This window comes from Papio anubis, chromosome 4 (genome assembly GCF_008728515.1).
Source record: "Papio anubis isolate 15944 chromosome 4, Panubis1.0, whole genome shotgun sequence".
NCBI classification, from domain to species: domain Eukaryota; kingdom Metazoa; phylum Chordata; class Mammalia; order Primates; family Cercopithecidae; genus Papio; species Papio anubis.
In genome coordinates this window covers 37376139-37388141 of record NC_044979.1, presented here as the reverse complement: position 1 = coordinate 37388141, position 12003 = coordinate 37376139, and the positions used below count along the sequence as shown (strand labels likewise).

The window sequence follows — 12003 nt, the reverse complement described above, 5'->3', positions numbered from 1 at the left end:
CTATAAAGGATTTTATTTCTCCTTCACTTATAAAGCTTAGTTTGGCTATGAAATTCTGATTTTCTTTAAGAATATTGAATATTGGCCCCCACTCTCTTCTGACTTGTAGGGCTTCTGCAGAGGTCCACTGTTAGTCTGATGCTTCCCTTTGTGGGAAACCTGACCTTTCTCTCTGGCTGCATTTTTTCCTTCATTTCAAACTTGGTAAATCTAACGATTATGTGTCTTGGGGTTGCTCTTCTGGAAGAGTATCTTTGTGGTGTTCTCTGTATTTCCTGAATTTGAATGTTGGCCTGCCTTGCTAGGTTGGGGAACTTCTCCTGCATAATATCCTGAAGAGTGTTTTCCAACTTGATTCCATTCTCCCCATCACTTTCAGGTACAGCAATCAAACGTAGGCTTGATCTTTTCACATAGTCCCATATTTCTTGGAGGCTTCATTCATTCCTTTTCCTTTTTTTTTTTTTTTTTTTTTTTAAACGGAGTCTTGCTCTGTCACCCAGGCTGGAGTGCAGTGGTACAATCTCGGCTCACTGCAAGCTCCGCCTCCCAGGCCAGGTTCACACGATTCTCCTGCCTCAGCCTCCCTAGTAGCTAGGACCACAGGCACCCACCACCATGCCCAGATAATTTTTTGTATTTTTAGTGAGACGAGGTTTCATCGTGTTAGCCAGAATGGTCACCATCCCCTGACTTCATGATCCGCCTGCCTCAGCCTCCCAAAGTGCTGGAATTACAGGCATGAACCACCACGTCCAGCTGGGGAAGTTCTCCTGAAAAATATCCTGAAGAGTATTTTCCAACTTGGTTCCATTCTCCCCATCACTTTCAGGTACATCAATCAAACGTAGGCTTGGTCTTTTCACATAGTCCCATATTTCTTGGAGGCTTTGTTCATTCCTTTTCTTTTCCTTTCATTCTTTTTTCTCTAATCTTGTCTTCATGCTTTATTTCATTAAGTTGATCTTCAATCTCTGATATCCTTTCTTCTGCTTGATCGATTCAATTATTGAAACCTGTGTATGCTTCCCAAAGTTCTCATGCTGTGTTTTTCAGCTCCATCAGGTCATTTATGTTCTTCTCTAAACTTGTTATTTTAGTTAGCAGTTCCTGTAACCTTTTATCAAGGTTACTAACTTCCTTGCATTGGGTTAGAACAAGCTCCTTTAGCTTGGAAGAGTTCGTCATTACCCACCTTCTGAAGCCTATTTCTGTCAATCCTCAAACTGATTCTCCATCCAGTTTTGTTCCCTTGCTGGCACGGAGCTGTGATCCTTTGGAGGAGGAGAGGCATTCTGGTTTTTGGAATTTTCAGCCTTTTTGTGCTGGTTTTTCCTCATCTTCATGGATTTATCTACCTTTGGTCTTTGATGTTGGTGACCTTCGGATGGGGTTTTTATGTGGGCGTCCTTTTTGTTGATGTTGATGCTATTCCTTTCTGTTTGTTAGTTTTCCTTCTAATGGTCAGGCCCCTCTTCTGCAGGTCTGCTGGAGTTTGCTGGAGGTCCACTCCAGACCCTGTTTGCCTGGATATCACCGCCAGAGGTTGCAGAACAGCAAAGATTGCTGCCTGCTCCTTCCTCTAGAACCTTCATTCCAGAGGGGCACCTGGGCACCTGCCAGATGCCAGCTGAAGCTCTCCTGTATGAGGTGTCTGTCGACACCTGCTGGGATCTCTCTCCCAGTCAGGAGGCACGGGAGTCAGGAACCAACTTGAGGAGGCAGTCTGTCCCTTAGCAGAGTTCTAGTGCTGTGCTGGGAGATCCTCTGCTCTCTTCAGAGCTAGCAAGCAGGAATGTTTAAGTCTGCTGAAGCTGTGCCCACAGCTGCCCCTTCCCCCAGGTGCTCTGTCCCAGGGAGAGGAGAGTTTTATCTATAAGCCCCTGATGGGGGCTGTTGCCTTTCTTTCAGAGATGCCCTGCCCACAGAGGAGGAATCTAGAGAAGCAGCCTGGCACTGTGGTGGGTTCTGCACCCAATTCAAAATTCCCAGCAGCTTTGTTTACACTGTGAGGGGAAAACTGCCTACTCAAGCCCCAGTAATGGTAGACGCCCCTACCCCCACCCAAGCTCGAGTGACCCAGGTCAACTTCAGGCTACAGTGTTGGCAGCAAGAATTTCAAGCCAGTGGATCTTAGCTTGTTGGGCTCCATGGGGTGGGATCCACTAAGCAAGACCACTTGGCTCCCTGACTTTAGCCCCATTCCCAGGGGAGTGAATGGTTCTGTCTTACTGGTGTTCCAGGCACCACTGGGGTATGAAACAAAACCTCCTGCAGCTAGCTCAGAGTCTGCCCAAATGGCTGCCCCATTTTGTGCTTGAAACTCAGGGCCCTGGTGGCGTAGGCACCCAAGAGAATCTCCTGGTCAGTGGGTTGCGAAGATTGTGGGAAAAGCGTAGTATCTGGGTCAGATAGCACCATCCCTCATGGCACAGTCTCTCATGGCTTCCCTTGGCTAGGGGAGGGAGTTCCCCAACCCTTGCACTTCCCTGGTGAGGCAACGCCTCACCCTGCGTCAGCTCTCCCTCCATGGGCTGCACCCACTGTCTACCCAGTCCCAGTGAGATGAACTGGTTACCTTAGTTGGAAATGCAGAAATCAGCCGCCTTCTGCCTTGGTCTCACTGGGAGCTGCAGACTGGAGCTATTCCTATTTGGCCATCTTGCCAGCCCCCCATGTGTCATTCATTTATTATAAAGACACCCAAAACATTCTTACCAGTACTTTTTCTCCTTCCCTTCCTCTCTTTTTCTACTTCCCAACTTTCCCCCAATCTCTCTCTCTCTGTCCCCCTTTTGCTCTCTAGTGCTAACAACCTGAGTTTGATTAACTCAGTAATTAAAGCTGATAATTATATGATTTCACCCGGACAACGTTTGTAAAATATACAAGTAGATTACAAATGTAGCCTCTTTGTTTGGATGTGTCCGTATATCTATTCATAAAGTAACCATGAATGAAATCACAAGAAATGAATAATCTATTTGGGGAGGGAATTTAGTAGCTTGGGGTGAGGAACAGAAATAGGAAATAAACTGTTTTATTATATACCCTTTTATAACTTATGATGCTTCTTAAAACCACTGTTCTCTGTGGTAAGCAGATCTATGCAAACCTACCCCCAAAAGTTCAGGAAGCTGAGAGGCTGAAGAAAGAGGCCAACAAATCCATTTTCTTAGAAAGGAACTTTTAAAAGGGACTTACAAACAGAAGCCTTGTCTGTATCTCAGGTGACAGCAAGACACGATGGTGGTTCCCTGCACCATTATCACCCCAGACTCAGAGTTTATATGCCATTGGAAAAAGGTGATTCAGAGGGATGTGTAGGAAGATTGAAGTATGATAACATCAAGGTTGTTTTGACCTAAGGGCAGGATTTACCGTAAGTGTGCTCTTACACAAGGAACAATAGATAAACTGGAAATCTTACAGACCTTCCTGGGACTGGGGTTAATCAGAAGTCAACATGGCAGATTAGCATCCAGTGGAGTTACTTTAGCCTCCTATACATGAAAGAAAGAAAGAAACAAAGAGAGAGAGAGAGAGAGAGAGAGAGAGAGAGAGAGAGAGAGAGAGAAAGAAAGAAAGAAAGAAAGAAAGAAAGAAAGAAAGAAAGAAAGAAAGATCCAAAACTAAATCTACATATATATATCTAAATATACAAAGTTATTAGTTTAATAGTGCAAGTGCCCAGAGCAACAAAACCACTAAAAGTAACAGCTTCTGCAATGGAAAAAAATTTTTTCTTTTCTCTGAAAATAGCTTTAATTGCCATTTTATAGAAGAGTGCCATGACATGTTTAGGGTACCATGTTTGAATCAGTGGCCCGGCAAAGGCACACCAGTGCCTTTCCTATTGTGGTGCTATGTCAAACTGTATGTTAGTGTGCCTGGCCTGAAAACACACGCACACACATACACACACACACACACACACACAAGAGTGGCAGATAAATCATCTGAGACTGTTCCTTAATTGCATTGGAGGCAGCTGCAATGAGGTAAGAAAAGTGACAAAGTTGAATTTTAACCTTGGTCTTTTTTGAAACGTAAGTTAGAGCCATTCCTGGTTATGTAAGTCATATTCATGCCCTTTTGGCAACATCCGTGTGGCAGAGATGCATGTTCAAGTTTGAGAGTTAGTTATGCAAGGATCAGATATTCTTGATTTTGCCTCACAGTTTTCTTGCTCTTCATTTGCAGGTAGTGAAATCAAAGTTATCCAAAGAATATAACTTTATTAAAATGAAAAGATCAAGAAATCATATCCTGGGAAGATATTTCAGCAATCAAAGCAAACTACAACAGAGCACTGTAACAAATTTTCGATCTCCATATCATGTCAGAGGTCCAATAAATCAGGTTTGTTCTGAAATCCTTCTCAGCAGGATGTGTGTAAATAAAAGGACTATGTAGGCGCCCTGCAGGAGAGCTGAATCTGGAGCTGGAGACAAGCTACTCACCCGGACAATGTTCTAGGAGCCAAGAGCTGTGCATCACACACATTTGAGATTGACCACACACACTTGTGCACACCAGCACATGCATGCACACCAGTACACACACAGTTAAATAATGATAACACTTCTTCTTACAGCTTTATGAATTCAAGATGTGACCTTGAACACAAGTCCATTTCACAGTGAAAGATATACCTAGAAAAACGTTACTTGAAGCATAGTTATTAACCAGAACCACTGTGGGCCAGGTATGGCATTGTGATAATAAAGAGAAATATACAGACACTTGAATTATGTGAAAAAAGATAATGGTCTTTCGTCTTGTCTTACCATCTCTATAGGTACATCAATATTGAAAAGGAGAAAAGCCAATTACATTCCACTGGCAAGTAGAGGTTGTGCTTGCATTCTTCACCAGGAGAAAATGTGGTGTTTATGATGGCTTAGGCTTTGTGAATCTAATGCTTATGAAAAACAGTTCTTCCTATACTTTTTAAATTGTATTACTGAAAGAAAAAAACAGGAATGTTCCACAAGGGAATTTGAAGAGATTCTATGAGAGAGATATAAAGTGAAATATTTTATCGTTAAAACACCAATATATTTAACTTTGCACTTCTTGTGTTTCTCATAAACATTCCCTCTTGTCCTATCTGTGCACTTGGATGGGTAACTGCAGTCTGAATTAATGAAATACATAATTTTAAAGTAAGTAACAAAATTTAGTGCCTCATGTATTACTTTACTATGTTTCATTGATGATATTATTTAAATCTTGTGTTTGCCATTACAGCCCTATGTAACTGAAAATTACAATTACATTTTATGTAAATATTTTGCAAAGGATTATGCATTCTTAAATGCATAGGTATTTTTTCCCATTGAGCATTTGCATATGTCCACAAATAGTATTATGTTACTAGTATCTATATTTTGATTTTCCTGAGCAACTATGTCAAATCCAAATTTAGAGTAGACATAAAATTATTTTTTTTATTAAAACTGTGGCATACGTATAATACATACCTAATTCTAGTAGTGAGAACTATCTCTTCTATCTCTTTAGGTTCAAAATGGTGAATTTCTTTATTATACAAATGCTTTGTTGTGAGATAACATCACACAGTTACAATGGATTTTAAAGGTTTGTCTTTTTTGGGTGGGGTGGGAAGCTGAGAGGGTTAATTCAATACATGGCTGAAATTACCAAATATATAAATACCTCAATTTCACTACCGTACAAGAAAAAAACACCTATTTTGATTGATCAGTTCTTTTGTATGAATATCCACTTCCTTTAAATACTCTATTTTTATATATATTTTTATATGAAGATAAACACGAGTTTATATTTAACTGTCTTAAATTATATTTACATAAATGCAAATATCGTTTGATATAAACAATACAAATCTGCATCTTACAGATGATAATTTTTTTAGAAGAATGATACGGTATTAACTTTAAAAATAAGACTTTTCTAATATACGCTTAAAGGCAAACATCATTTTTAGATTTTCAGTGATTTTTTTTAATGACATAAAACGTTGCCTGTGTGTGCAGCCTCTCCATCATGTTTTAACATACTGTGTACTCTGTAGCAGTTTTACAGTCAGTATTTCTTATAATTTTATTTTGACCTATCCGTAATCATCTGACTGAGGTTACTCTGGTATTTGCCTCTTCACTGCTGAAATAATAATGGATTTTAGAAACAATTGTAATAATATCGCTAATAAATGTCTTACAAGTAATAGTCTGTGTTTGTAGAGTATCTTTTATTTTCTTTTTTACTGAAGATGTACAACCACGCAAACAGTGACCACTTGGCAGGGATATTTTCATGTGGATTCAAGTATTATAGCGTGGTTAAACAGGATTAACTAGATAGTCCCTTCTAAGCCTAATATTCTCTAAGTTTATGATCAGATGAACTTCCCACTGTGCAATGACCAAAATGTATGAAGAAAATGTATTGTAGTGACAAGCTTTTTAAAAATAATAATAATAATAGCAATAATAAGACACTTAAATGCCAAGAATCATTTTAATTGCTCCTTAACTGAAACTGCATTTTATTTTACCTAGGTGTATGTGTATGTGTGTGCACATGTGTTTATACGTATTTAGCAAGTTCCTAATTTCAAGGGGAAAAAAATGGGAGTAGGCATTTTAACGTATTTTTAGGTGTAAAAGTTACAGGAAATGTATTATTTTGGTAAGAATTTATTAGAATCCAATCCAAACTAAACTAAAGAAAACATTTATAACATTAAAAGTCAAGAATAACTGCATAAACATTTCCAAGCGTCACTGTTGATCTTGTGTGTGGGTGGGCACGGGTGTGTGTGTGTGTGTGTGTGTGTATGTGTGTGTTTAAAAGCACAGTGTACTATTTGCCAGCCACCCAAGTAGGCAGATAAGATCCTGCACAGGCATGAAAAAGAAGGGCTCACATTTGCCTGCTGGTTGGGTGGGTTTACACTTGGGTCATTTGATCTTCCTTGTGTTATTTGCCCATGTGCCTAGAAGTCTTCTCTACAGAGCAGTGATTCCTACTTAAGAATGTGTTGGAAGAAATTACTGATTTTTGAGAAATATTTCCCATGATGCTTATGGAGAAAAAACTAATACTATTCTCCATTTGAAATGTCTTCTTTTAGTTTCCTTTCACGGAAGAATTCCAAGAAGAAATATAGAAATGGTTCAGAATTATGTAACCCAGTAAGAGTTATTTCAAAGTTATAATGCTTTGGCAGAGTAGGGAGGGGTGTCTAATATAGTGGTGAGATTAAGAGTCTAGATAGTTAATCATGGTTAGGATCTTATTAAGTATTTTCCTAAGGGCTCCTCCATGTGAGTAAATGCTGAAACAATTGTCTTTATCTAAAATTTATCTGAATTTTTATCTTATAAAAAAATCCCCCCAATTCACCAAAACCAGTGGCTATTAATGTATTTAAAATGAACAAAAATGACTGAGTGAGCTGGTATAAACTGATAACTTCAAAAATACGTGTTCAAGCATAAAATGATAGCATAGCAGATTCCACCATTTTGAGTGGATCAAGGAATAATTACTCTCCAAATGCTACTGTTGTTTTGTTTTGTTTTTTTTAAACGTGTACTTAAAGTTGCCATGATTTTTATTGCTCTTGGAAACTAAGGCATTTTAATAGATCACTTCAGCCTAAGGGGATGAACCAGAAGTTGTCGGGAACCCCCAAAGACCTACTAAAAACAACAGGATACTGCCAGCACCTACAAACAAGATTTTGTATTTGGCACAACTTCCAAGGTTTCATACTGTCAAAAAGCCTTTTATCATGTTTTTATTGCTGCAGTAACTGCTATTATCAACTTCCATATTTCTTTCATGATTCATTCACTTGATGTAGGGGGATATAGAACTCATTTTTTTCTAATTCATATAGACCATGCAGTCCTCCTAAAATGGTATTCCATTTGTTTTCTTTATGCTTGCTGAAATGTAAAGAATTTGTTTTATGGCCCTATTAAATGTCAGATCACTATGCTTTAACACACTAGATACATAATCAAATATTACTGTGAAAACTTATCAAGAGTATTTAAATTGTGTAAGTCTATTTGAAAGGCAAATAAAAATAATTACTTAAAACCAACTAATAGTTGGTTTTAATAAAAACTGTCACTTTTAGAGAAAACACCATAAAAGGATTCCTACAGTGTAGTAATATTTAGGTAGCTTAGGTTTTGGATTTGATTTATGTTGAGTGGTATTTTCTCCCAAGTCTGTAGCACTCTCCGCAGAAGACTTTTTAAAATTTTGTTTTTCAAAGACTTTTCTTCTAGCCCTTTTGGTAATATATCTGGGAAAAATATTCTATTGTAGATTAGGTTATGAGTAGACATTTAATATCTCTAACCAAGATGTCTTCTTAAGGTGATTTATGTGTAGCATCACATGATTCATTTTATCATATGAAATAAAAAATTATACTTTTTATAATATAAAAGAGTAATTTCTATGAAATCCATTACCATGTTTAGATATGTTTTAAAAGCAAAATATTTACAATTGATTATTGGTACATAAGAATTCAGAAGTAACATGGTTTCATAAATACAAAATGTGTTCAATTGATTCTCAACTATATAGTGACTTATTTTATTGTTGAGCTGGTGAAATGCAGCTATTTGATGCAGCTCTTAGCGCTAAGCTACACAGCTGAATGATGGTATGTGACTGATTTATATATTTTGTTCAATTGTATTTCCACTTTCTTTTTTATAATAAAGCCTGTTCAAAATATGCAGATTGAAAGCTCAGTGTATGCCATCAAGATAAACATTTTAATTTTCTTTCCAGTCTCAAATTTTTGTTTGGTCTATAATTGGTATGGTTTTAAAATTAAATCATAAATTTGAATATTAGAAAAAAATTTAAGGACACTAAAATTAAACAAATATATGTTGTAACTTGTAATATAACCATGTATCCACTAATCTCCATTTAGGTATAAGAAGTTGTTTGGTTTACAGTAGATCTTTTTACCTTAATAGCTGGATATCTGGGATTCAGAATTCTTGTGTTGCTTTTCAATAAATACATGGAAATAAGAGTGCAAAATGCCAACACTGAATGCAGTGCAGCCTACGATAGTCCATGAGGTACATCACAGTCTGTACAGGATTGAAAGGAAGCTACAGCATAGGCCTTCACACCAGGAGAAACTCTTCTCCACTGGGTTTGGGGATGGATACATATGAGCACCTTCTAGCTACCTCTGACAGCTCTTGGACATCTCTTCAACCTCTTCTTAGTGTAAATCACATTGGAGGGTCCAATTTCCAAAGAAAAAGCAAATAATAATTTTAAGTCTTTAGTGGACCAAAATTTACAACCTAGACTAATCAAATAGCAAGTGGATATGACTCTAATGATATTTTCTGATTTAAAATCAGGAAAAATAGAAAATGTGCTCTAATCATCGATATAGTATATCCTCGAGAACTTAAAATAGAAACCCATTTTTTACAAATTGATTTTTTCACCGAAGGGCTCACTCATCTACTGTGATCATTCCTGCTTGTCCTTACCTTTGCCTTTTAAATGGAACTTACGCAGTATTTTTGTGTGCATTTAATATGTAATACAAGATACATTTTAAAGCTTACATTTTTATGTTCTCCTTCTTGCCTTAATTACATGTAACATGAAGCTTATGTTTTAATGGGCATAGGCTCTCCAGTTTTACAGTATCATAAAAAGAGTTTATGAGCCTTTTGTTAAAAATCAGTGCCTATGTCATTGGCAGGGCATGGAATTATTTGCAACTACTTCTTCTACTTATAAGATACAATTTGGTCTGAATTAAAAATACTATGAAGGAAAACTGAAACAATGCCTTTGTAGCCCGAAATGAGTTTAGTCATCAAATGGCACAAATTTGGGTCCATCAGTTTCCACCACATGTGCATACCCCCTGGGGAAAACCTGATCTCTGTTCACACTTGCCTCTATAGAATACCCATTTCAATGTTCATATTAGTTATGCAAAATCAATGGCATGTTTTTAAAAGGGTGTGGATACACCCTTAGCTCAAGTTACTCCTGCCAAGAACAGGAATTATTTCAATAGGATGGAGTTTCCAGAGCCATGTTATTGGTAAACAGCCGGAACTCTCTCTTGGCCACCTATCCTATAAATAAATTCATACCTTCCATGAATTATTTATGGATTCTGAGATGAGGCTGATACAGACATTGCATCTCAGGTTCTTATCTCCCAGAAGAATGTACAATCACAAAGTGGGTGATTGGCTTATGTGGTGTTTTTCTCTTTCCTGGGATCATTATAAGTCTTTGAAGTACTGAGCTTCTTGAAGTCGATTTCTCTTCCAATGGAAGCATCCCTGGGCAGTCTTTAGCAAACTGTTATCAAATACAGTGAAAATAAATGCCTTCCCTTCACCACTGATCATGACTTGTTATGCTGCCTCTGCAGACAAGAAAGTCAAAACTGGTGGGTCAACGCCAAACCTTGCCTGGTTTGTGCCTGGGCAGAGTGTGTGTCAAATAAAAGATGTGAAAACAGGAATTCTGGATTATTTTCAAATACAAACTCATCCATACTGTATAAATACATGGGTGTGTGTATATGTATAGATAAAATGTATGCACACACACACACACAAAATGAAATAGATAATGGAGCAGTATCAAATAATCTTATATCCATCAAATTAGTTCCTTTAAAACATTCCTCTTATTTTTTATTTATAGCAGTATTTAAAACCTTTAGTATAACAGGTTCTATATCTCTAGATGCCTTCACCAGGTGCTCGTCTGAACATGTGGGGAATGCGCTTCAAGGCCTCCGCCAAGCAGTGACGGAGCAGGGAGGGATGTGTCCAGGGAGATGTCTGCCAGATGCTTTTCTCAAGAGACGACAAGTGACTCAACTGCCAGAAATCGCCAAAATAAGAAGACACTAGGAAATGTTGGACCATGGAGTCACGAGGGTTCCAAAACTAGAGAGAACTATACACTATAGTTTAAACTTTAAAACTACAGAGAACTCAAGGAAAGAAAGAGAGCAGGACAACTCTGTGCCCCGATGCAAGTAAATGGATCAGTAACGTTCACTCATGGGAATCACTCTTAGTAGGGACTCCAGCCACATGCCCTGCCTCTGCCCTCTGATCTCACAGGGCCTTCTCACTGGCAAATGCTGAGATGGGTGGCTAAGAGGTAAGTCACACCCCTCAGTATGACTCAGTATGATCCTCAGTATGGCTGAGGGGTAAGTCATAATTCTTAGTTATGCGGCAGCATAACTAAGTCCTGTAAACTGTGGCAGAGGTTCCGCTGGGTGGAGGACACCCAGCACGATCACAGTTCTGCAGCTCGTAACTTCCTCCCTCCAAATCAGATTTCTAGTTGGCCTCCACCCCTTTTCATTTCCCCTTTTTGACTTAGATGGTTTCTGTGTCCACCTCCATTATAGCATTTTCACAATATAATTACCTACAATCATCTATTTGATTACCCTGAGCCGTTCATCTTTCTACTATCCAATCTCTAATGTAAAGTAAGGGCTCAGCAAACATTGTTCTCTCTCATTCTTTTCTCTGTTCACTACTTCTTAGCTCAGATGCTATCTCCTCTAGGAATCTTTCTCTGATTCCTCACATACTGATCAAAGTATTCTTTCTTTGCATTCCTTTGGCGTTCCCTGTTTACCCCTAACCCAGACGTTTTATCTTTGTCTAAGTTTGTCCTCCCTAGAATGTAAACTCCATGTAGAAGGGACTGAGTATTTTGTTTGATTGTGGATAAGCAAAATTTTTAACTGTTTTATTGAAATAAAATTTACCTACATGAAGTTCACTCATTTAAAGTATAAAATTCAGTGGTTTTTAGTATATTTACAGTTCTGCGGTCACCGTGATAATCTAACTTTAGAATTTTTTTTATCGTCCCAAAAAGAAGCATAGCAGTCACTCTTCAACTTTTCCTGCCTCCACTCCCCAGACTTCAGTGACCACCAATCTGCTT

The 12003-nt window shown here is 38.1% G+C and overlaps 1 protein-coding gene across 7 annotated transcripts in view; it reads left to right on the top strand.

The window, feature by feature from the left end:
* CPED1 (cadherin like and PC-esterase domain containing 1) overlaps positions 1-6214 on the top strand; it is a 308960-nt gene extending 302746 nt beyond the window's left edge. For 6 of the 7 annotated variants that reach the window (XM_017957126.3, XM_003896508.5, XM_009203763.4 and 3 more), the window contains one exon: positions 4204-6214. In XM_017957126.3, the coding sequence (XP_017812615.2) occupies positions 4204-4416 (213 nt within the window). In that variant the 3' untranslated portion in view covers positions 4417-6214. The remainder of the gene's footprint in view (positions 1-4203) is intronic. The other variant, XM_009203765.4, reaches the window with a different exon arrangement.
* The last annotated feature ends 5789 nt before the right edge of the window (positions 6215-12003 follow it).